Here is a 27,480-nt window from a genome sequence, read left to right as displayed (position 1 = left end):
AAATAACAATCATTGAAATTGGGGTGCAATGTAAACCACATTGCCGACTTTTTCAGTATGTGACAAAAGAGCCTAATAAATTTAAAGGCGTCAATTCTATAAAATAAGGAGAGGGAAAGCTGTAAATCATACAATTATATTTTTCATACTATAATCAGCATTATTACAGTGATCATGTTTGCAGTGCTTTAAAAAAGAAAAAAATATTGTTGATTATACTGTTGATCACGAGTAAAATATCTTGGTGCATTTGGATTGCAAGTGTCAGGTGATTTACAAATACTGAATCTGTAATAGGTTTGTTCTTTAATATTGCAGATGACTGCTGAAGCTTTGAAAGAAAATTTTCCTAGATTGGTGAAGTGTATCACATTTCTTATTGACAATGCCACAGTTCTATTTGAACCCCCTAAAGAGTTAGTTCAAGATGTTCTTTTGTGCCTCAGAGATTTGCCCTTTGAAGGACAACTACAGTGCTTACATAAAGAGGTGGAGGTCTGTTTTTCTTTCTATGCTAACTTTAGAAGCCTTGAATCAATACTTACAGAATTTGTTCAGTTTTAGAACAAATATGGTTGTCTTAAAAGTGTTTAATTGCCAATTTTTAAGAAGGGATTTTAACTTCTACTAAATTCCTTAAAATCTAATAATTAAATAAGACTTGAAGTTTTGTATGTAGTACATTTTGATACAACATTTACTATTTAGTTCATTTGAGCATTTGTTAATGCTCCAATGAGCTAAATTGAAAGTAAAGTTTAAGAAGTCATCACACATCTTTTTTACAGGCTTTTACTAGCTTGAACTTCTACTTTCATACTGGTACAATTTTTGTTGCCAAGCTGACTATGTGTTCATAACCCTGCTAGAAACTTACCAATCTTCTGACACTAAAATATTTCTCCATTCTGCTACAAGATACATATTTTTAACTCTGAAGGAGAAACACTAGAAAACAGATGGTCTGTGAGGGTTTTGGCTATTATTCCGTAATATTGTTTTTGTCAAACATTTGCATTCTTAAAATTTTCAATGAAGATAGTTAGTAAAAGCATACCTGCCAACCCTTCCGGATTTCCCGGAAGTTTTACGGATTTTTATGTCCTTTTCCGTTTTTCCGGTTATGAGCAAAATCTTCCGGATTTTTCACGTTTTGTAGGAAAAATAATTATCTTGTCAATTTTGGCGCTAAAGATACTTTTGTGGAACGCGTAGGCCAAGTAGCCAAGGAAAGGTTGCCGTAAGAGAATGGCACGAGAAGAAGCGAGGCAAGATTATGACGTCACTGAGTGATACAGCGCATGACTTCATCGGGATCCAATCAAAGCAAGCGTCGCGCCTGGCAACTAGGGGCACAATTTCGGCGCCGATTATCTTCTCGTCCTCTCAGTTCGAGCTGTTTTTGCTTTGTTCTTTTTTTAAAATGAGTACCAAATGTTATTTCCAAACTTTTAAAGAAAGCAATAAAAGTAATATTTACTAAACGAAAGTAAGTTCAATTGATATGAAATTCATAACTAATATATTGTTAAATATAAAGAGGGTAGGTATCCTGTTTGATTTTATTTTGCGTTAAAATCTTGTGGATAAAAATAGAAAAATCTTCTGGATTTTTTTTCTCGGAGGTTGGCAGGTATGGTAAAAGAAAAAGTTGCCGCTTTTAGTAATAAAGTGAATGTATGATTTTACTACTATAAGTATTTAAGTTTTTTTTCTTTTTTATATATATATATATACTCTACTTTCAGAGTATAAAATTTGAAAATTTTAAGTGTACTTCGGTGTAAAAAAGTAAATGCTCACATAATATAGTGCAATTGTTAGGCTCATTTTAGAAGAAAAAAAAATCCTAATCAAAATTGCTCATTTTTTTCTGCACTTAGAGTGAACATTTATACAGTAAACTCTAGATTATGAAGGGGTTTTTTTTTCACATTTTTTTTTTTAAACTTATGAGTGTGTTATTATTCTCTTTTTGATTTTACATATATTTTTCATATTCAACGTTAGTAAATGCAATGTACAATTTTTTTAGTTATAATTTAAATGTATGTGAGAGTGTTCTTAATATTTTTCAGCTATTGTACACTAAGTTCTGTTTTTTACCTATCATTCGGATTAACCACGGTTACCGTGCCCCTCTATTCCATAGATAATCGGGAGTTTACTGTACTTGGTGTTTTAAACATTATATGTGATTTGAATTAGGTGGTGCGACATGGATGTTGATGTTTTTGTTAAACATCAATATTTTGGGGTAATTGTTTTCCTAACATCGATCATTTTTCAATACACTATGTCAATATTTTCTAAAAACCAAAAATATCCTTATGAAATGAATTTATATTTGGTCATGATGAAAGCTTCATTATTTATTAGTTGTTGAGATGACCTACCACATCGGAAAGAGTCTTCTATAGTTGGTTATCTGTAGAAATAGACTTAATACTGCAGAAAAGTTAGCAATCCTTTTTTCGAGCACACTGTTAATAGTACAGTGAAACTAGACCAAAAAAAGGCCTAACCTCAACATCCAAAGTAAAAGTTTCCCGCCAACTCCAAATTGTTGTGTACTGTCCACATATTGTTTGTTAAAAACTTACACTGTTTTCAGCATCAGGTTTGGGGGGAGAGCAAGTTGATAAATTAGTAGTTTTTATCAGTTTCTCGGAAATATCTAGAAAAATACGGTGTTTAGCGCGAAAAGTGCAATGAACAAAATAATCTACACTAAATCACGAACAAAATGGTCCTAAGCATTATTTTGTTAAGTTACAAAGGGTGTAAAAATAGAAATTTTTTTTTATGTATTTTGGAATAAAAATTCATTATCACTAATGAAACTAATTATTTGTATGAATTATGTTTTGTAAAAGCAAATTACGATTTTAGGGGCCGGTGGTATGTTTGTGATAAACCCTTGAAGGAACAACAACCTCACTACCTACTCAAGGGCTCTACTTTTTAAGTTAAAAAAGGCTTTCATGGGCCGTGGCTTTATAAATCTGCGGCACAGAGAAACTTAAAACTTTCTCTGGAGAATGCCGCAATAAAAATGAATATATTTTCAACATAGATGATTTTAAAATACGAAAATGCATAACAGTTATGATTTGTAATTATATCATTTTTAATGTTAACATTTTTATAAGTGCAGTTTTAGAAGTTTTTTTTTTAGAAAATAGGCATACTTGCCTTTTTTATTGAAACCATATTTTATCAAACTTTCTGAAGTTCGTAAATTGAGTTCAATACTAATATTTAATAAAAATGTAGAACATTAAATGCGACATACTGAGGAAAGTTATTCAGCAGTATTCAGTCCTCTACAAACACAGCAACGTCCTCTTCTAGATCTTCGTCTAGACGTGTCCCTGTTAATACATCCTAGACCTGAGCAATTACTGCAAATGCTTGAGCAGTTTAGACCACTATTTCTGCACTCGCAGTTACGGACGCATTTGTCCTTGCAAACGTAGACTATGAGGGAAAGTAATTCCTGGGGAGCTGCAGAATGCATTGCTGTAATTGATCTCGGGTCAATATTCTTCCACCCCTACTGGAGCAGATTCTTTTTCTCATTCACCGGTAGCAAAAGCTATCTAGATCTTCAGTATTCTTGGCTCCAAACATCGCGAGAAGGAAATGCTTTCCTGTGTCAGCCCTTAGAGCAGGAATTAAAATGGAGGGAGCAAAGTCCAATCATTGGCTTAGCAAAAGCTGACCCAAAGATCCCAAATCATGTGAGTCAACAACGACAAATGGTTGGCACATTTTGTGTGAAACAAGCGAAAGAACCCTGATTTCTTCCAATGCCAGGGCCGGCTCTAGCAGTTTTGCCGCCGCGGACAAATCTGCAAAGTGCTACCCCTCCCCACAATAAACAAAATTTAAAAGAAATTTTAAAAACGTTTAAACATTACATGTTTTCATTTTTAGATTACAAATATAGTTTATTTCCCTTCCTTTTGGTAATTCTATCTTTTTAATATGAAATGTTCTTCGAAAAATAAAACCTCATCCCTCCCCTGCTCCCCCTAAAATGGTTATGATTGAAAGCAGTTGTTTCGCCATTGTCTTTACCTATTCATCGATTTATCAGTCCTAAATACTGCCACAGCTTCCTACACTGTCCGACAGTGGCACAAACAAATTATTTTAAGGGGTACTACTCTTAAAATTTCCTGTACTAGGGAGAATTTTGAAATTGTAATCCTAAGAACTCAATTATAGATGATTTCCGGCAGTTTCGACAGTGGAAAGTTACAGGGGGCCTTCTGAGGAAATTTTAAGAAACTAAAGTCTCAAAAACATGGTTATATGCTATATGTGTTGAAGTTGGAGTAAGGAATGGCACTTTGGTGCTGTCTTCGATCTTTTTTTTTTTGGGAAAATAGAGTGAAATCGATCACCTCTCATCCCAATTTTTCGACACTGAAGTTCCAAAATGCAGTTACCAACAACTTTGATGATTATAGGAAGGGGGGGCTCTTTCTTTCCCCCTCCCCCCCCAAAAAAAAAAGAATCAAAATAGAATTCCTAAAAAGCGAACTTTTTAAGCATGAGGACTAGGGTAAAGGTTTAAAGGTCTCACTTTAATATTTTTGAAATTATAGTTTTTTTCATTTTCAGATTTCATACCGGAGCATCTTCTTACTCTATTAAAAGAGGTCAACGAGATAAGCATCTCAACCAATTGTCGTTCTTAAAACCCCATTTTTTGACGATTTGAATGGTATTAAAAGGAGGGGTTCAAGGCACGAGGCCTTTATCCGGAAGTTTCCGAAACAGAAGTCTTAAAAACGTGACTGTACACCATATTTGGTAACATTAGGGGCTCTGCAATTTTTCAAAATTGTAGCTCCAAAAAAGCAGTTTTAAATGATTTTCCGTGTTGTTGGAAGGCAATGTGTTTAATAGTTACTTAGAAACTTCCACCACAGCATGATAATTTGATAATACGATTTGGTAGAGTTTAACATGCAGGGAAAGGCATCATTGTGACAAGACTGAATTCGCTCCGGTAACTTAACTATTTTACTGGTAAGACTCATTTTAGGAGCATGAAGAAACATAAAAATGGTCAGCAATGACTGCTATCTACTGGAGTTGTTAATCCGTTAGAGTTAAGGTTAAAACTTAAACTACCAAATATCAGCAAACAGGCAATTGCTGCGTTCAAATGTAGAAGCAAATTTTCATCCGTCATACCATGACGGGTGACTTTCTAGTAATACTGATGCACTGATTATTTTCACTGATTTTGTAATTGTATCTCTAAATATTTTGTTTCTTTTTAGAACGAGCCAGTAAAAACAACAATAACATTTTGTGATAGAGCAAAAACTACTGTAACTGAGTCATCTGATTATACTAGTCAAGCTCTCTCTGACTTGCAAGCATACATTGAAAATTTGCCAAATACTACCAAGAAAAGGAAACTCATTAAAAAAGTTGAGTCATAAGTTTTATTTTTAGTATCCTAAACTTTTTTTACAATATTAATTGTAGATTCATAAATACATTACTTTCCATAGAAAGATAAATAAGCAGAGATCAAGCAGCATATTTCAAAGCCTAATTTTTTCAAAATTGTTTACATATCTATTGATTTCAAATGGGTTTTTCCCCCAGTGTTGGAGCTGTAAAAAAATACCTGATGCAGAAAGAAAAAGGAATTGAAGGCTTTAAAAGTAATGTGCCAAAACAGAAAATGCAGTCATCTTCCCTTAATTTAATGTATTTTAAATAATAAGTGATATTTTAGATTAGTTTTTATGTGGACAATACTAAAGATGACTTAATTTGAAAGAATAGAAGTAAGAAAAGTTTTAATAGTGAAACGTGTAATGAAGATTAAACTTAATCAACTGCATTGTATTCAGAGATATTCTCAATGTCTTTTATGCTAAAATTCAATTAAATTTAAAACTATTATAATTAGTTGATACATTCAAAATTGTGATCTTAGTGATGTTGAGTGCAGGTCTAATTTAGGAATGTGGTGGGGGGGGGGCAGTCTGGGACACTGAACTATTTTATACACAAGTTGAGTGCTGAAATTGGTCAATTTTTGCACAGTAAGGTTACCAGAGAATTTTGGTGGCTTAATCAGGCCTCGGAAATAGTCTCTTTTCCAGCTATTTGTCTCTTTTTTATTTGAGTGTCTTTTAAGTCTCTATTTTCATGATTTAGTCTCTAAAATCTCTTTATTTTTTTTTTTTTTCCGTGAGTGCTATGAAAATCTTTCTTTTGACGCTTGTTGAAACGATTTCCAGGGGGAAGTATCAAATTTGAAAGGGATAAACATTTGCTTTTCAATTACTTCTGAATTAAAATAGAATATTTGTTGAAAACCTGTTAAAAAAATCGAAGATTAAAACGATAAAAAAAGTGCAAACATGGAACCACGTGCTTCGCGAAAATTCGTTGCTGTGTATAAGATATCAATCTTTTTGCATCCTTCAAATATTTCAATTATTTTTCAGTATGGAAGCTCTTATATGCAAATGTAGGGCAGCTTCTTTCATTTTCATAATTCATTTTATGATTGTTATTTTTTCTTTTTGTGACCTTTATTTCAGGGAATATCGTATCGGAAAGGCATAAGCATTTGATTTAACATTTATTGAAAAGCTGTTTAAAATAACTTAATGAAAGAATAAAAGTATACGAACATGGAGCCACGTGCTTCGCGGAAAATTGATTGCTGTGCATAAGATTTCAATCTTTTTGCATCTTTCAAATATTTAAATTATTTTTCAGTTTGGAAGCTATTATATGCTAATGAATGATAGCTTTTGTTTTTGTTATAATTTATTTTATTTTTGTGAACTTAATTTCAGGGAAACATTTGATCAGAAAGGAAGAAGCATTTGGTTTTTAATTTGTTGTGAGCTAAAATAGAACATTTATTGAAAAGGTGTTAAAAATAACTAAAGTAATGGAAGAATAAAAACATGCAAACATGGAACCACGTGCTCCGCGGAGAATTGGTCGCTGTGTATGAGATTTCAATCTCTTTGCATCCTTCAAATATTTCAATTATTTTTCAGTTTGGAAGCTATTATATGGAAATGTAGGACAGCTTTTTTTTATTTAAATAATTTATTTTATGTTCATTATTATTTTTTTCTTTTTGTGAACTTAATTTCGGGGAAATATCGAATCCAGGGTTCGTACGCTCCTTCAAAACTCCTCCAATACTCCTTCATTTAGAAAAAAAAAGTTGAAGGGCCCTTCAAACTCCTTCATTTTGGTTTTAACTCCTTCAAAACTCCTTCTTTTTTATTTCAAGACTACATAATCTTCCTCTATGACAGTCGATCGATCGATACCAAAATACTTCGATCGGCAACTGTTAACTTCGTCACAAGGGCGAAGGGGGGGAAAAAATAAACACATTGCATGTGGGAAAGCAGAGGATAATTTTTCGCTTTTGAATGTGTTAAAGCAGACAATTTTTTTTTTGCATCTGAGAAAAGAAAATATTTTTTCTCTATAATTTAGTTTTCGTATATTTCACGTTTTATAAAAATCGTCTGCCGCTGGGAAAGGGCTCTGCAAATTTTGATAGTGTTTCTGTTTAAAGTTTAAGTGTTAAATTTAAAATGCCTGGTGGTAAATGCATTTTGAACAAATTGTGGTTGGATAAGTTGGAGTATAAAGACTGGCTTCTTTCAACTGAATCACGTTATACTGCAAAATGCGCTCCGTGCAAAAAAGAGATCAATGTGTCAACTTTGGGCGAAGGAGCCATCAAGTGTCATATGACAGGTAAGCTTCCTTTTTATTTATGGAAAAGTTTTAAATATATGTATTTATATATGATGCGCGATATATATGTATATAAAAAAAAACCTTTGAGGGAGGGGGGAATAACAGAAAAAGTTCTTGCTGCTGTAAAATGCAACAAAATTATTTAGCGAAATATTGAACCTCAAAAATCTGAAATCGGCGATGTGGGTTTTCGAATTTTTTGGATTTTAGAGATCTTTTTAAAAGCGACTTTTTTTTTATTGTTTCAATGTTGTATTGTATATATTCTTAAAAGTTTTCCTTTCTGAAAATAAAAAATGTTAAAATCGGCGAATTTGATGATAAAACAGAAATAGTAAGTGAAATTTTCTATGTATCTACTCCCGTACAAAACAAGCAATTCAGTACGAAAAACAAGGTTTAGAGTTAGGCTAAAGTTTACGAAATTAGTACTGTCACTTTCTGCTATCATTATGTAAATTTTTTGACCTTATATAGGTGTCGATCCAGACCCGAATTGGGTCTGTTTTGCGGCCCCTTCACAAAATTCCACATCGTAAAAGCGGTCCCAAAATTCCACATCGCAAAAGCAGCTCGTTCACAAAATTTTACATCATTAACTTTCAGGTCGATCGGCGAAGATATTTTTTTTTCTTTTATAATTTTTTTACCAGAAAGCTTCTTAGATGCTTCAAAATTTCAGCTACGCGTTAAACATAGACGCCATATTTGGTCATAGACAAGATGAAATCGGACAAGATGCTTAAGTGCGTAAGTTTATAAGAACGAAGCAGAATTGGAAGTTTGTTTAGCTGCAAACTAATGAAAACAACGCAAAATGTGCTGTAAATCTTTTTTTTTTTTTTTTTTTTGATTATTTTAAATAGTTTTCTAGAGAAATGGAAAAACTTTTAGTTAAAATTGCATTTTAAACTCGTTGATTTGGACGCTAACATGCTATTCGCAACTCCAACGAACTATAGGGGGCACTGAAGTCACTGTCTAATGGCAGACTTAAAAACTAAAACAAACGCACATGGTAACGAAGAAAATGCTAAAAGTGTTGTGATTTTTGTTCGTACGTATGATTTTTTCGCTTTATTCTTTTTAAATTAATTTTCAAAGTTTTGTGGATATTCTGGCCCACGTAGAAAGAAATGAGAATTCAAGAAGCATTACTAAACGTCAAAGATTAATACAAACTACGTAGTTCGTAGTTCTAAGCAGCTATTTCCACGATGTTGAATTCGATATTTATCAATTCTTGATAAAACTAAATAATAATTACATGAAATACACCGCCAGCTCAGTCAATTCCAGCGGAGTACTGCAGTTTCGTGCTTATTAGCACTCATCAGCCCGGCATAGGACTAACTGAGCTGGAGGGGGGAAAACCTCTTAAGAAAGCCAAGAGTGCCAAACAAACTGGTAGCTAATATAGAATTAGCACTAACCAGACGATGTGTATTTCATGTATTTCTGCCTTAGCCCTGGCTATAGGGCGGTAACTTACTGAATAAATAATAATTGTGGCCTGACAAGAATAACAATTAATGCTAGAAAATTCAATATGACATTACAAATTGTTATCAAAAGAAGATACTTTTTTGCCTTGCTTGGCTAGTGCTTATTGTTTTCCATTTGTAGCTGAGTTATTTCTCTTGAATTCCTGAATCGGTTAATTTAAAAATTTTCTGTTTCGATTTTTCTAATTTCTGAGTTACGATTTAATTGTGTCATGTTATGCAAATCATCAACAAAAATCTCATGGATATATGGTGGTAGTTTTCTTTTCAGTTGATTGACCATTATTTCTTTTCACTTATCGAATTCTGTAATCTTACTACCATTTTATTCCACTCATGATAAAAATTAAAAATGGTTTAACTAAAAACGCGAAATCTCGCCAAGGCTACTTTGCTCGCACTATACTAAAACTATAACCCTAAACAAATTTGGCAAAACCTTTCAGCTGAGAATAAAAGGAATAAAGTAAATTCTTTCTCGGTTATTCATTTTGTTCTATGATAATATATTCAAGAAAATATTTTGCATACTGTCATTCCAACTAAATGCTGCTGTAAAATATGGTAAGTTTAATTAATTTAAGATTAAAAACAGGGATCGATCCAGCGCCAAATTGGGGCCGAATTCCGCGCCGCAGAAGCGGCCCCATTCACAAAATTCCCCATCACAAAAGCGGCCCCATTCACAAAATTCCCCATCACAAAAGCGGCCCCATTCACAAAATTCCGCGTCATAAAAGCAGCCCTTTCACAAAAATTTATAAAAAGGCAGCCTTTTCACAATATTTTTTAACCGCAAATGTGTACGCATCTACGCGGGAGCCTCTTCCACCTTCCCCCATCTTATCTTTTTGCTTACTGCGTGAGGTGTTTTTGCTTGAGAGCGTCAGAGGGGGTACGGGAGAGGGACACTTGTGATTGGTAGCTTGTTTTCAGGAAAATCTTAAATTTTACTTTGATTACGCAATATATGTTTAGTATTAATTTGTGTTGAGTTTCAAAATCCAATTCTAAAATAACTTTACTTAAAATAAAATTATTTTACATGCTGTTTTTATATTTTTATTTGTTTTGAAGATCTTGATTTCCTTACATCGGCCATGGTAAACGAATTTTTCGCACTTTTGATGTTTACTGTACCTTGTTAAGAGGCAAACAAATAGAATTTCTTATATATTTATTAACATCATTAAATTGCAAAGTTTTAAACGAAATACCTACTCTGTAAGAGCGTCAAAAGTCAAAAAATTAAATGCTGAATGCTGGTGCAGTATTATTTTGGGTTTTAATTACTTTTAAGTTTTTCAAACACATACATGGAATCTTTAATGAGTATTTCACTTCTGTGTTAAGAAATATGTGATATCTTTGAGTCTGTTCATATTGTATTTATTAGGAGTTAGCATTACGTTCAGCAGCATGTGCAATTTTCATTGCTCTTAAAGTATTTGAGAGGGGCAAACAGGAAATCTGTTGTGAGACTTTCACCTTAAGAAAGTGTGCTTTGCATATGTATATTTGTAAAAAAAGCCATAAATGTAATGTATGTTTCAAATTGCGAATAAAATGTTTAAAAAATTAAGGGTCTTACTTCCCCCCTCCCCCAGCGCATTTTCTCTTGACAGCTTTCAGGTATTCATCAAAAACTTGCAATCACCCCTGAAACCTGTCTAGGGCTTTTCTATAACGATACGACAGCTAAAAATGCTTTAATATAATCTTTTCCAAGAAAAAAATCACGAGAAGGTCTTTTTTACAAAAATAAAGAAAATTCACAAAAATATTTTGCTTTTTCACAAAAATTACGAAATTTCACAAAAATATTTTGCCTTTTCACAAAATGGGGACCAAAAAAATAAAACCTGGATCAACCCCTGAAAAAAACTCATATTCTTACAAATTCATACAAAACAATAAAAATGTTTACCTTGTATAACGTTATCCGAGTTTGTTAATCCAGAATTTTCGCTTTCACCAATTATTAAGGAAATAATGAAAACTAACATTATTTTGAGGAGCTCGAGAATACTACTTAGGGACGAATTAATTTCTGTAGCTGAAAGCAAACTAAGACACATCGATTGCGTTAATAAATACTCAGAACAAACTGCCTGTGTTTACATCAACAGACACACATGAAACGCAACGTGGCAATGTTTTGCAGTTTTGTAAATCACCGCAAGGTAGCGTATTCGAGCGCTGGAGTTCCGAATAAACTACAGAATTTCAACTAAATTGTGGTTTCATGAGGATTTTTTATGTTTTAGTTGTTTTTATGCTACTATTAAAATTTAGATCCGTGTAGTCGCCATGTTTGGTCATTCCCAAGAGTGAATTAGACAAGACAAGTGCCTAAGTTTGCAAAAACGGAATTGGAAGTTCATTGCTATGCAAAATATTGAAAATACTGCAAAATGTGGCGGATTTTTTTTTCCTTTTTGGATAACTTTTATTTTTTTGAAAAATCCAAATTTTTAACCATCAAATTTTATCTTCAGAATATTATTTTATCGTCATTGCTTTGGATGCTAATGTTTCAAAAACTGACTATTTCATCTAAATTATAGTTTTTTGTCGATTTTTACTTATTTACATTTACTTCTACGCATCAAATTCAAAAATTTATTGTCCTAATTTTTTTTGCGTAGACGTCATCTTTGGTCATTCGCAAGATCGAAGTACATAGGATTATCAATTGCTTAAGTTTCTGAAAACAGAATAAGATGCTTATCTCAACGCAAACTATTGAAAATAACATAAATCATGTATACATTTAAATTTTTACCGGACAAAACTTTTTCCAGAAAAGGGAAATTCACAATTTCTTTTTCACAAAAATAAAGAAAACTCACAAACATATTTTGCTTTTTCACAAAATGGGGACGCAAAAAAAAAAAAAAAAAAAAAAAAAAACTTGGATCGATTCCTTATTAATAAAGAATTAATTGAGCATTCAGACCGAATGCGTGAGTAATGCGGAAAACGCGCCAAATGCGGGAATTTTCTGTTGGTCGCACGAAAATGAGCACTCGGTTTTGAAAAAAGTATTAAAAAAAATACATAAATCTACTAGAAATTCAGAAGCAAAATTTTACTGATATTAGTTCTGAATAAAGGAAATAACTAACAAAAAGGACCCTTAACAAAAATCGTGTTTGCAAGAACGAAGGCATTTCATACAATACTAAAAATTGGTTTGTAGAAAGTAATCCAATAAAAAATATTTTTCATCAAATTACATTTTTCATGATCTATGTCTTAAAATGTCTTTATTTATAAACATTAAAACTTATGCTGTATGTAAAGCTCATTAATTGGAAGAAAGTGTTATGTAGTAAAATAGTTAGCTTAATGAGCAATTTAATTCAATATGAAATTAATTAAGAAAAAATAAAAGCTCCAAATAACTTCTGATTAAAGTATTTTTGGGAATAAGCGCCGCACCTTCCATAAGCGCGCACCCAGCATTAAACAACTTAAAAGCACAATGGCTGGATTAAATGTAAATAAAAAATATTTTATTTCTCGTTAGTATTTTTCATTAACAATAAGGAAATATTTTAAAAATTCTCCATTTTGCACTTTTTGCCTTCGGCATCCCTCGATTGGCCATCACTTTCAATGGGTAATTTATCCGATTTCCATCGGCAAACGCATCTCTCTTCAATGCCGAACTCTCTGGCAGCAAAATGATTTCCAATTGCTTCTGCATTTATTACCTCAAAAGCTACAGTATAACTTTTCAATTGCTTAGGAGCCATTTCAAAAGCAATTCTAAAAAATTTTGTAAAAAAAGATAAGTCAAGAACGCACGAACGACAGCAGAAGATGCAACACAACGATGTGAGTGAATAATAAAATTAGAGCTAGGAGACAAGTTTCCCATTAGGATGCTTGACCAAGCAATCCATTTTTGTGAGGGAGGTGGTAAATTTCCTTTACACACTGGATATCCATCCCTCTCTTTTACTAGTATTTTTGCTGCCTCCTCTCCCTGACCCCTTCGCTCCGACGCGATAAGGCTTGCTCGCCCACGTGGATCAGCGTATCATTCTCAGTAAAACACATGCAATCGCTGACTCACCTTCCCTCCCCTCTTTGCTTTACTTTTTGCCCAAGGTCGAAGGATTTCCTATCCCTTCGCTCCGACGTGATAAGGCTTGCTCGCGCACATGGATCAGCATTTCTCTCCTCAGTGAAACACGTGCAATCGCTGACTCACCTTCCCTCCCCCTTCTTTGCTTTACTTGACGCCCAAGGGTGAAGGATTTCGCAAAATGAAAGCAAACGATGTGGTGCCATCAGATAGCATCATTTTCAACTTTTTTTTTTGAAAGTTGGAGAAAAGAAACATTGTATCCGCCGCACCCGTTTATGCGCCGCACCGACAATTTTTTTACTTTTTTTCTTGTATGCGCCGCGGCGCTTATTCCCGAAAATACGGTAGTAGTTTTTTTTTTTTTTTAATGTTTCAGTAAATTTAAAGTTGATCCTAGCCTTTTCTCCAATCGTCCTATTGCATTTAGATGGTAATATGTTGCTTCAAGTGAATAAATATACTTTATGTATTTCTCTATCAACAAGTCTAAAACATAAACTAAAGTGGAAATTTGCATTTTTCCTTACTTTCTTCTGTTTGTTTCTGAATTTATTGTTTGCTCTATAGGATTAAAACATCGTGAGTTGATTGATGCTAGAAAAACAGTAAGTTGTCAAATAAATACTTTTTGCAAGAATATTTCTCCACCATCATCATCATCAGCTATTCAAGCAACATCACCTATAGAATCTTTCCAACCTTTACAGTCACCAAGAAATACTATAGAGAACTTCATAACAAAAAAAGACGTTCTGGATGCAGAAATATTGTGGACCCTGAAATGTGTTAAAAGCCATTACTCATATAAGTCTTGTGAAGATACAAGCAAACTATTCAGGAAAATGTTCCCTGATAGCCAAATTGCAATGCAGTTTTCTTGTGGCAGAAAGAAATGTGCATATATTTGCAATTTTGGACTAGCCCCCTACTTTCAGAAAACATTGTTTAAAAATTTTGAAGATATCAATCACTACACTTTACTTTTTGACGAAACTCTTAACCATTGTCAGCAGGAAAAACAGATGGATCTTTTTGTCCGATTCTGGCATACTGAAACTGCAGAAGTTCAAACTCGATATGTAACATCAATGTTTATGGGTCATTCAACAGCAGATGATCTTATGGAGGCCTTTTGTAAGGCAACTGAAAAGCTAAATTTGTCCAAACTACTGCAAATATCGATGGATGGGCCTGCGGTTAATTGGAAGTTTTACGAAACATTGCAACAGGATCTCTGGAAAGATTATGATGTTCAGTGTGTTTCAGTTGGCAGCTGTGGCTTGCATATTTTAAATAATTCATTCAAAAAGTTGCTTGAAAAAACTGGGTGGAATATTTCCTCAATTTTAGGTGCTTTATATTGGCTCTTTAAAGATTCACCTGCACGTAAAGAAGATTTTCTAAAAATAAGTAGTAAACAAAAACTGCCATTAAAATTTTCTGGTCATCGCTGGTTGGAAAATGTTCCAGTTGCTGAGAGAGCAATCGAAATCTGGGAAGATGTTATGAAATACGTTACACATGTGGCACAAAGAAAATTGCCCAAAGTTAGTTGCAATTCTTTCTTGGTAATTTCTGAAGCTACCAAAGATAAAACTATGCTTGCCAAGTTAAATTTTTTTCTATCAGTAGCAAAAATGTTACAGCCATTCATGGAAATGTATCAAAGTGACAAACCTTTGATCCCTTTTTTTTCAGATGACATATTTGCATTGACTAAACAATGCCTTGGAACTTTTTTGTGTGCTTAAAGTTGATGTAATTTCAAGCCTATCAACTGTTTTAAGTCTTGCAAAGTTTGACTTCTTATCTGTAGAGAATTTTGAAACAAAGGATAAAGTTAGCCTAGGGTTTATTGCGGACAAAATAGTCAAAGAAAAACTCCCCAAAAAAGAAATTACATCAGCTGATGTATTTGACTTGAAGTATACTGGTCAAAGATTCATATTAAATATGTTCCACCATTTATTTTTAAAATGTCCTGCAAAATACATTTTTGTAAGAAATGCATGCTGCATTGACCCTAGATTAATGGCAACTGATCCAATAAAATCAAAGAGCAGGATGAAACTTGTGTTGCTACAATTGACTAAGAAAAAGCAGATTTCAGAAAATGATGGGGATACAATCTTGGGTGAGTATTCCTCTTTTATAGAAGAAACAGTTAAGAAATCAGTATCAGAATTCAAGCTTTTTAACCCAAAATTGCAGGCACTTGATAAATTTTTATATCAATACTTTCAGGACAAGCAGTACCCTAAATTGTGGAATGTAATAAAGATGCTCTTAATTTTATCACATGGCCAGGCCACAGTTGAAAGGGGCTTTTCGGTTAATAAGGTGATAGAAACAGAAAACTTGAAAGAAACTTCCTATATATCCCAAAGACTTGTGTATGATGGCATTAGATTTGCTGGATCTATTTATGACATTGTCATAACAGATGATCTTAGGATCTCTGTTTCATCTGCAAGGTCAAAATATATGCAGTATTTAGAAGAAAAACGTAAACTTAATCAAACAGAATCCAATGAAAGGAAAAGAAAGTTACTTGTAGAAGAAATCGAGTATTTAGAGAAGAAAAAGATTTGCCTGGAAAAAGACATTATTGAACATGAAAAGGAAATTGATGTTCTTTCAGAGAAAGCAGAAGCTAATAGAGATATACAATTGTTCGTGAAGTCAAACAGTTTGAGGAAAACTGTTAAAGAAAAAAAATGTAACATGTCAGAAATTTTGGCTAAAATTGAGCAGACCAAAATGGACTTTTAAAAAAAAATCAGAGCTTTAGCATATTTCACTGTTAAATCAAACTTTTTTTTTTTTTAAATAAATGTAATGTAGTAATTTTGTTTATTTTGCCATTTAATGTTTATAAAGATGTAATTTACAGATTAATTATCAAAGTGTTCATAAAACTTTAAGGTTAAGAGGAAACGCTTTGTATTGTTTGAAAAGTAATTATTATCTGAAAGAAATAGAGCATTTGTAGAAGAAAAATATTTGCTTGGAAAAAGATCTCATATTGAGCATGAAAAGTTAAGGCATTGTTAAAGGGAGACTGTTTAACGGGAAGAAAAGTTAACATCTCATATATTCTTGTTAAAATGTAGTTGGTCTATTAAGTAAGATTTACAAAATAAATCAATGTTTTTGTGTACTTTACTATTAAATTATAAATTTTTATTTTGAAATTTTAGTGTAGTAATTTTCATAAAGATGTGATTTACAAATTGATTATAGAAGTCATAAAAGTCGAAGGTGAAAATATTATTAAATGACTAAGACATTTCGTAAGTGAAGTAAAACATGCGCAAATGATGCTTGGCTAATATCTATTACAAATCAACTATTTGAGAAACAAATGTTTGCATAAATATAGAGACATCCTTTTCTGCCATTAGTGTTTGTTGTTGGAAAGTCGTTTGATATATAGCAAGAAGGTTTTCCAAAAAGTCATGAACCATTGTGGAAATGAGTTTTTTTTTTTTTTTTTTTTTGGTTATAGCAAGTTTATAATGTCTCATTCACAACAGTAACTGACTGGATCTTCAAGTAGCATTTAGAAGTTACAGGTAAACTATTATATTTGACTTCCATTTTTAACCTTTTTATAGCAAAAAAAAATCCATTCTTGAACTCAAGTATTTAAGGAGTTTTAAGATTTATGACAAATTACGTGACTTTATTCAGACATTTCTCGAAAATTACTCACCTTTTTTTTGCATAAAAAGGCTATAAATCAAAATATATTTTATCACTTGAATAGTCTGTGGTCTCTTACACTACTTACCAGGGTTGGCAAAAACCCGGGTTTTTTTTAAAAAGCCCATGGACCCAGGGTTTTTTTGTTTTTTTTAAATAAAACCCAAAAAAAACCCAACTAAAGCTGGGTTTTTTAAAAGAAATGTGGGGTTTTTTTGTCTTTTTTTAGGGAAAATGTAAGGTACTTGTAGCATATTGTAGCGTAAGTATATGAACAAAGCACAAGAATTGTCTTGGGGTAAAAAAAGCTTGAAAACTAGTTAAAATTCAGCGTTTTCTGAAGAAGAGTATGAAAGACGACGAAACCCAAGAATGGTGAAGTTTCAGATTTTTTAGTTTCCATGATTACCAACAGTTAAGGCAAAAATACTTCTTGAGTGATAAAATCTATTGTTCGTTTTTAATTACTACTATTTTTTTTTTTTTTTTGCATTTTACTTTATTGTATTTCATTTTTTTATGCAAAACTACTGTAGAACCTCAAGTAGTTTAAATCTCTATTTACTGAATTCCAGCTTAATCAAGACATTTCTTTGAATTTTATGTTGCCTGTTTTTCTATTTTTGTGTACAGATTAAGAAATATTAAACTTTTTTGTAAGATAATGAAAATACTGTACATCCTATTCTGTTTTCTGTCCGACCATTTGTAAAACCTGTTAATTTCTAAAAAAAATATAACTTGTTAATTCGAAATTTGTGACGTGTCGGGTTGCAGAAAATAATTCACATGAAAGCCTTTACGCTGGAGTAGTTTCCTCTGTACAATCTACAAATATTGAGAAAACCAGACGTGACAGGACTTAGTCTAGATAATTTGAGTTATTTATTGACCAGTTAAAGATAAAAGTTAAATATATATTTTTTAAATCTTTGATGTATTTTTAATACCGTTAAGAGTTAAGAAATACTATTAAAGTTCAAAATTCATTTTTTATGTCCATTGTCTGTGGTGAAGAACAAATAAAATAGAAGTTTAAATTGTAAAAGTATTTAAATTAATTACATTTTTAAAAAACTTCTCAAAAAATTTTAAAAAAACCCAAAAGTGGGCTAAATAATGGGTTTTTTTAAATGGGTTTTTTCAAAAAAACCCATTGGGTCCAACCCAATTGGGTCCAATCCGGCCAACCCTGCTACTTACTCAAGAAGCACTTTACAAGGCATGCCGAATTTCATGCTTCAATGCTGAATAGAATTTTCAAAATCATCTTTTCCGAAGCCAAAAATTGGGTTCTTCGAAAAACGTAAGTAAAGATAAGACTTAACGTGTGTTATAATGCAGACACTTAGTATTCAAATGCTTTTAATGTTAGTTCTCATTCGCGTAGATTAAAAACCCAAAACGTTTTATAACTTTAAAAAATAGGGCTGTTAAATAGAATCATTTTGAGAAAAAGCTCAACAGCAAAAGTCAGTTTGTCTAGCTGTTATTTAAATATACATAAGTAGATGTACTATATTAAGTGATTGTGTTGAAAAAAAAAGCAATTGTTTAGTAAATAGCATTCTTGCCATGGAAAATGGGGTCATCTACAAGTGATGACATGCATTGAGGAGGAGACTGATTCATGAAATTGTGACATGGGGAGGGGAGAGGGTGAAAAAAAGTGACGTCACATAGTCATTATAAGTATCCCACTCAGCATAATGTCGTCGCCCAGGTGTCAATGGGACGTCATCTGCTGACGATAGAGGCGTCCCGGCAACGTCACTCCCCGGCGTCCTAAATCTGCCCTCATGTCCGGGTTCAATAACGGCCTGTAGACGTCCCCAGAAGGGCACCGTCTGACGTCCGGGAGACGGACGGCGACTAACAAGGGACGACGCAGAGACGTCCCAGGAACGCCTTAGGACGGAATAACCCACATTAAAGCGACGGTCTCACGGTGTCCTAGGGTCGTCCAAAGACGGGCCCTTCGGCGTCGGGTGAGTAGTGCTTTATATTGTGTAGAGTGAGCTTTATTTGACTATTTTATTTTTTAATTTAATTCATTATTTTTTCAAATTCAGTTTACTTCATTTTGTAGCTCATTTAGTTATGAAAATTTTTATTATTACAATTATTTTTTTTTTCTCTTACAAATTCATCAGGTTTGCAGCCCCAATGTTAATTGACAAAATGAAGCAAACTATTTTAAAAAAATATAAATTAAATTAAAAAATAAAAAAGCCAATCAAAGCAATTTTAGTTCAGTATATTTATCACTATAAAATACATATATTGAACGCCTTTCAGTTTTTTTACAGATTAATTTTACTCTCAGATAATTAAAAAAGTTGTCATTCATTGTTTTGGTGCATTGTATTCTATTGATTATTTTTTCCAAGCTCTTTGGAGAATGGAGAGTCCAACAATCTTTTCCTAAAGCAGCTTGAAAAACACAAAAAATAGTTTAGGCATAATGCATTCCTCGAATAAAAATGTTTATTATCATTTTATGTACCTTCTTACTCGTCTATTTATGCTTATGACTTTCCATTTTTTAAATAAAATTATTAATATAAGAATTTATTATTATAGCTACTATAAGAATTTAAAATGCAAAATTTTAGTTCGCTGTGATAAAACTTTAAAGAGGTAGCCCTTTTATTAAACATATAATTGGAGATTATCAAGTTTTAAGCAACAGCTTTGAATTTTTTTATAGCAAGTGGCTTGAAAAGATCCTCTTAGTAATGCAATTTAAAACTACTTGAACTAGCTGTTAATAAAATATCTTGCCTACAATGGAGCAGCCCCTGCACTGCTTATACATTTTCACATGTATTTTATTTATTCCTTTTAATAACTGTCCAAAACCTGAATATACATAGTAAAACTTCTAGCCCAGTACATAATATTAAGATTGCAGGCAAATTTTGTTTCCAATTGAAATTCTCAATTTATTCCCTGCATGTAAGCAATCAATATTAAACTGAAATACAGTGCCCCCAAGTTGATAAAACTAGTATACAATTGGTTCTTATCAATACACAATGAAATTCTAACTGAAAATAATTAAATACATTAAGCCAGGACTTAGTTTTGCAAAAGAAAAAAAGAAGTACAAGTAGCACAACATTCTTATATAATTTACCTGAATTTCATTTAATGGATTCCATGAAGTTTGATACAAAGAGCAGTACTAAAATAATACAATGAAACACCTTTATTGACAAATTTTATACAATAGATTTCTTTAATTATTGGCTGTTCCCTTATCAGCTAGTCTGCTGAATGCTTCAGCCAGGATTTCATTTTCCCTCGGTCATCTGCTACCTTCATGTTTTTTCCAATACCATCTGAAAAAGAATTAATGAAGAGAAAAAATAAGAATATTTTCAAAAACCACAAAAAAGGACAGCACAATATATTAATGGGTTGGGGGGGGGGGAGGAAGAGAAAGAAAAACATTACTTGCTCAATATAGGAAAAAGTCATGTGATTTTATAAGCTATTGTACTAAGAAAATTCTTATTCCTGGTTTGTCAAAATATTGTCCTATTCCTTTAGTCCCCACTGTAAAATGAGTAATCAAAAGATTCATCCCCCATCTCACAGGGGCGGATCCAGAAATTGTTGTAAAGGGAGTCATGTTTTAATGGCGAACGTTGTATCACCTACGTAAAAAAGTATCAGTTAAGTCCATCCCCCAAGGATGATGACGCACCCCCTCACATGCTACAAGGCACCCCCCCTAACCCAATGAGATAAAAATCCTTTCAATTATACCCTACCAACCCCCTATTTTTTTCAATGTCGCAACCTGCACCATAGATCATATTTTTTCAAATTTTCATCATAAAAGTCATTTTTTTTTGGCAGATAGGCTGGTCACGCTACCACAAGTTTTGAATATATGGCATTAAATTTATAAATTATTGGAAAAACATAGACACACATGTGGTTTGAGGTTGAACTCATTAGTCATGATTGTTATTTTGAAAATGAACAATTAGAAAACTCAAAATAGCAATAACCCCAGTAAACGAACCAAGTCACTCCTTTGAATTATGAGGCCCTGAGAAGTAATACCTTACAGAACGGGGACACACACACATGTTAATATTCATTCCATGTACTATTTTTCATATCGAAAAAAATGAAGTAATAATAATCAGAACAAATTACTGTCACAGGGACCCTCTCCTGAATCCACCCTTGCCCCCCCCCCACGCCATTAACATTGCAAAAACCTAACAGGCACCATCATCAATGTTAAACTCAAAATCAAATCAAGAATGTCTTCCAGTTTAAAGCAAAGGCAATACTTACTACTACAGGGGGGGGGGAGGGAGAACAACACTGAGAAATTTCTAGCTTAATAGCCACTTCTTTAGAAATAAATCCGCACCAAAAATTTTCAAAACTACTTCTTCAAAAGATGTTTTTATACACTTTTCTTGTTGAAAACATTTCTATTACTATTTTATTTTTAATTTTTTTATTTATTTTGTAATTTCATTTGAAAAATGAAATTATTATTATTGAATAAGAATGTAAATAAGGTGTTTTATCTGCAGTATTTATTTTTATTGCATTTATTGTAAACATTTCTACAGAACAATGCACCATTTTCCTTTGAATTTTGAATACCAAACAAAAATACCAAAATTCTTTAAATTTGAAAGTACCAAACTCACTTACACATTTTATAAATGTCATAAAATAGAAATTTTAGAAGTATTACTTCACATGTGCTTCAGTGGCATAGCGAAGGGGGAGAGGGGCTGAAAACAACCCTCAAAAGCATTGGTTTTAATGAAAACGCAAATTATAATACAGTAGTTTTTCATATGAAAAGGCTGTTTTGATGAAAAAAAAAACCCTTTCAGAAGGTATTTTTGATCAAAAATACCCTCCAGAAGGTATTTCTGGCTGCGCTAATCATGTGCTTAGATGAGCAAAGACAGAGTAAATACATCCTTTTGAGTGATTAGAAAACTTAGATCAGATTTTTTTTTTCTTTCATTGAAAGAAATACATTGTATTTTTATTTTTCATGTTAATGCTCTTTAAGTATCTATTGTAACAAAAGCAACAGAACACAAAATATGAAATCAAACTTCATTGATCATATTGAATTTGCACAAGAAATATGTTTGGTAAAACCCTCCTCGAAACAAAAGTCTGGGTACAGCCCTGGCACATAGTGTACAACACGCAAATGACTTCTTATTTAAAAGATTATTTTTATGGCCACAAAAAATATATATATACATAAAAGTAAGCAATCCAGGTTGGATGAAATGTCAATGTCTAAATAAAAAATAATTCATAAATGAGCAATAATAAATAAATAACATTTACACAAATAAATGCAAAATTAAGTTACGAATATTGTAGTGGGAAAAAAGAAAAAACAATCACTAGTTCAAAAAATTAGTAATTGGAGGGGGGAGGCGAGTGGGCGGTTAGGGGTTTTGATGACTTTTTGCAGAGAAGTAACAATCTCAACACATGGCGATTGAAAAAATTGGTTAAAAAAAAAAAAGAAGGCGAGAAAAGTAGTACAGAAAGCAAGTACAACTCAACAACACTCTGTTCAATCAAACATATATTTTCTTGAAAATAATAATTGGTGTAAACTGTAGAAAAAATTTTTAATGCAGGGAAGGGGGTCCTGACGGAATGGGAATGGTATTATTGAAACTGAAACAAACTATATCTTTGAATGCTTTTTTTTTTTTGGGGGGGGGGGGGGTCGTAGCTTAGGAGGCGATGCACCATTTCCCTCAAGGAATGGTCACCCCTTGAATATTCACTCAGTTTTATATAATAACTGTTTTCTGAGTGTAAGCTATTCAGAGTGAATGATATGGAAAAGCCTATATAAAGGGACTGGGACTCGGAATAAACGTTCAATATTTGAGTGTGTCGGTTAAAGGAGGTTTTAACACAGATTTTGTTTTGTCATGCATTCTTGTCAGTTTGTTCACCAAACCCCAGCCCTCTCATACTTTCCAACTAAGTCGACAGACTCTTGTCAACCCTTCATTTAAAAACCCCCCTCCCCCAACAGTAAGATCTCTTGTAATTCCTCAGAATTTATTCATTGAAACCAAGCTTAACACAGACATGAGCATGCACTTGATTGACAATATAGTTGCTTTTGTGAGAGCATTAATTCAAAGTCATGGAAAAATATAAGTAGCAGATTTGCTACACTCTCAATTATGTGCTATTAAATAAAAAAAAATACAGTATAACCCCGATTAAATAATTGTCAAAGGACTGGAGAAAGTTTTCGTTGAATAAGGATATCTTCAAATCAAGGAGCTTATACATTCAATGCAGTTAAATTCGGACCAGTGAAATGTATCGCTCAATTCAGGAAATCGTTAAATCGGGTATCGTTAACATGAAAGTTACACTGTATTTAAAATGATTTTTAAATATTCATTTTGGAACATTTCATACAGATACCTATGACTAAAAAACAGCTCTAAACCGAACTATAGGAAACTCAAAAAATAATAAAACAATCAAAGGACTTAATTAAAAATTCAGTTGCATGAAAAGGGAGAGATATGGGGGGAGGGGGGAGCAAAATTAGAACTGTAACCCATTTAGTTAAAGTTTCAGTATGCATACATTAAAACATTTGTCACGATTTGATCTGATGCAGAAAAATTAAAGGTTTTTGTAGATATTTTTAAATAATTTTTGCGAGTATTTTTTTAATGTATTTTTTTAAATTTTTCCTTTTTCACATTGTTGGATGTATGCCAAAATATTGATTAAAATTGGAGGAAACAAACAATTAAAAGAGTTAATTAATTAATTTGATTATAGAATATTGCATTGTCATCGGGTCTGAGGCCGCATGCCAAATTTCAAAAGAATCCGATCACAAGAAGTGGGCGAAATTTGAGCTGCAAGATTCCGTTACAAGATACATACATACATACATACATACAGGTGAAGCTAATAAAAGCGTGTTAAAAACAAATATTATTTGCATTTGAAAGAAAGAAAAAGCATGAAAATTCAATACAAAAAGATATTACCTTTTAGACTTGAAAGTTAAAGTAGAAGCATTTCCATTCTGCTCTTCGATGCCTTTAAGTTTTCTTCCTTAAAAAAAGGAAGAAAATTATATGTAATGACAAAAAGTACAATAGTATGTTAATATGTATTTGGTACTTCATTATAGTACCCCTTGAATCTTCTATATATGCTGCATTGATATCACAATGTAGACAATTTTACATAGTTTATGAAAACCGAAAACAGGCCATCACTCATGCAGTGCTACCTACTGCTTTCACATGGGTTAGAAAAATAATTCACTGGTTCAAGGGACCAGTAGGCAGGGCTGTTTGATTTTAGCCGGGCCAAAAAAGGCCAGTCGGCTGTATTTGGTTTAAACCACTGTAAAAAGCCGGCTTTTTAAAGAAAAAATTTTTATGGTATTTTATTGTAATTTAATCAAAATGAAAATTATTTTTGTACCTTTAATGCAGTTACGACTGTATTATATCAAGTTCCATGAAACACTAATAAAAAATTTGATAGTTGTTAAATAAAGTCGTTCACAAAAACAAAACCTCGCTCTAATATTAAGAATATTAGTCTAGTTCAATGGAATTTAAATGTTTATAAATAAATTTTAGTAAAATGCAAAAAATCATATGACACTGCTGCTGTCATACCAATCATTTGCAGGGTGGTGACAGGAACTGTGAAAAAAAGTTCCCTGACTTTTCCCTGATTAAGTTCACCCAATTTCCCTGATTTATGTTACCAATGATAATGGTTTTCTTTCTTTGCTCTACTTGAAATCCATTGTATGTTTGTATAAAATGCAGTATTTTAAACGTTTTAAGTTGTGTAAAGTTGTTGAACTAAAGATATATTTTAAAGAGATGCTACTTTTTTAATAAAATGGTTAAAAAAAACACATCAAGTCAATTTTTTGGGAGGAATAAAACCAACAAAAAAAAAAAGAAGAATTTTTCTATAATGGAAAGATTATAGAAAATTAAAAAAAAAAAAAAAACACTTTACTCCCAGAAACCACTTAGCATAAGAATTTTAAGAAGAATAGAAGTAATGTAGTTATTCTTATATAACTAACTGACATATTTATGCAAAAAAGATGAAACCATTTGACATCCATTCATAGAGACAAAAGCTTTTGTCAGATGTCTTTTCATCCATAAGCTTTTTTTTTGCATTGAAAAAGGCGTTCCCTGTAACGCCGAAACATGTGTCTGCTGCAATTTGCAAATTTGTGCTTCTTCTAACGTTGTTTGTCTTACATTACTGTTCAGCACAAAGGTATTTATTTATCTTATATAAAAGAAGATTACAACTTGGTTATAAAATAAAAGAATCACTTAAGTCTGAAGAAAAGAAAACCTTTATAATCTGCGGTGACAACAAATAGTATAACCGCAAAAAACAAAGTTTTTTTCATTGAAAGTTCAATTCTAGCAATTAAATTAAATACACGAAGAAGCAATAACTTTTAAGCTTTTATAGTATTAATTCAAAAACCAAAGATTTCTTCTTGAAATTGTGATTACAGTGCGCTAATTACTTCGAGACAATGGAATAAAGGCGAAATAGCTAAGGCATTAATGAAGGCTTCCTCTTTGCCTGTATGGTTATTTATTTTACGTAGCATTGAAAGCGTAAAATGAAATTTCAAGCTATGTAAAATAAACAACCTAACAGACACAGAAGCAATCTTAGGAAGTTCATCCTGTGGTTAATAAGTAAGATTCAATATTTTGACGTTGAGGAAAAAAGATGCACAAATATGCGGCAATGTATAATCGCACCTCATTAATTTTACTTTTTTTTCGAACAGATAATTGGCGGGAAATGCATACGGAATTAGAGTACTTAATTTTGTAAAGAAAAAAATTTCTTCATAAAATCAATTTTCCCTGATTTTTTGTTATTTTTTCAAACTTTCCTGATATTTCCCTGATTAATAAAGTTCCCTGACTTTTCCCTGATCTCCCTGATCTGTCGCCACCCTGATTTGGTTCAGACTTTAAATAACAATGCATTACAATTTTGTAATAAAAAGGAGAAGAAAAAGTAATTTCATACACTATATCATGCATGTGAGTGCAAGGGCCACCTAGACCCAAAGGCCTTGTTAGCATGGGACAGGCATCCCCATAAAAATCGTAACATGATTCTGATTCCGAACCATGCCCAGTCAACCAGTTTTCGATTAAGGTGACATGGAATCTTGTCAGCGCTGGTCAAGTCCCCCAAGAACGATGGCATGCCTCCCTCTTCTCCTAAAAAAAGCAGCTCCTAAAAATTTCAATGGCTCTTGGTGACCTCGCAGACAAACTTTACGTAAATACTACTGAAGAAATTCTCGAGAAAAAGAGCATGATCATTGCATTAGTAAATTAAAAACTATATATGATTTTTTTGCGAATGACAAAAATAAAAAGGAAGTAAATCATTCTGAAAAATTTAAAACAGTTGAATGCAATAAAGTAACAAAACGATGCATATAACAGCAAAATCACTTCAGGTTTATTTACTCTTAAAAATTTGGCGTAATACTTCAAGGGAGTAAAATTACAGAATCATGACAAACATCTTTAAGGAAAAAACCAAGCATGAGATAAAGAAAAATAATTTTCAGCTTTGAAAAACAATAAAATCATCATTATTTTTAAATATCATCTGCTTGCATTATAATACAGAGTATACGAATTTGCTTGCAATAAAACACATTATATTAATGTTAATCACAACTGTCTAAATTCATACCATAAAAAAAATATCGTTTTTAAATTTAGTATCAACAGAATCTGCAACAGTCGAAGTATCGGCATGATTGTGTATTTACATTACGTAACGAGCACCTTTTTTTTTTTCTTCACATGCTGCACGGACACGCAGAAAACAAAAAAAAAAAAAAAAAAAAAACAACATAATGCTTTTCAGTACTTCAAGAACGTATTCCTGTAAACATTTACACTAAACTGCCACAAACACAACGGACAAACAATGGAACACATCATATAGTTAACACTACATTTCAAGTAAAAACGCACACGAATATACATTAAAAGTTTGCTTTTTTCTTTTGGTGACGTTAAGGATTACTCTTAAACAAACATCTTTAAGAAAAGATGCACACAACGTTCTTATTGCATTTCTATACGTAATAAAAAAAATATTTTTACTTACCTTTCATGCTTGCAAAAACATGGCCGAACGGCGAGCGGGAGTTCTCAGAGAGACGGCGCTGGTTTAGAATACCGCGCATGAATATCTCGAAATAGAATCAAAAATAAAATCACCGTTGGAAGCTTAACTTTTTTCTTTATTTTATCCATGTTTCTTCGTTACAATGTGTTTCGAAAC

The 27,480-nt window shown here is 32.4% G+C and overlaps 1 protein-coding gene and 1 long non-coding RNA gene across 2 annotated transcripts in view; one reads left to right on the top strand and one right to left on the bottom strand.

The window, feature by feature from the left end:
* The window catches only part of LOC129221950 (rho GTPase-activating protein 19-like), a 64,062-nt gene that overhangs the window by 22,828 nt on the left and 13,754 nt on the right, over positions 1 to 27,480 (top strand). The window contains exons 5-6 of the mRNA XM_054856348.1: positions 319 to 489; positions 5,301 to 5,453. Coding sequence (XP_054712323.1) covers positions 319 to 489; positions 5,301 to 5,453 — 324 coding nt within the window. The remainder of the gene's footprint in view (positions 1 to 318; positions 490 to 5,300; positions 5,454 to 27,480) is intronic.
* LOC129221959 (uncharacterized) lies at positions 20,295 to 27,330 on the bottom strand. The gene is made up of 3 exons (XR_008580555.1): positions 27,304 to 27,330; positions 24,141 to 24,207; positions 20,295 to 20,432 (listed from the first exon to the last, which is right to left on the bottom strand). It is a non-coding gene; the product is annotated as an uncharacterized LOC129221959 (long non-coding RNA).

Source organism: Uloborus diversus, chromosome 1 (genome assembly GCF_026930045.1).
Source record: "Uloborus diversus isolate 005 chromosome 1, Udiv.v.3.1, whole genome shotgun sequence".
NCBI classification, from domain to species: Eukaryota; Metazoa; Arthropoda; class Arachnida; order Araneae; family Uloboridae; genus Uloborus; species Uloborus diversus.
This window is presented reverse-complemented; position numbering and strand designations above follow the sequence as displayed.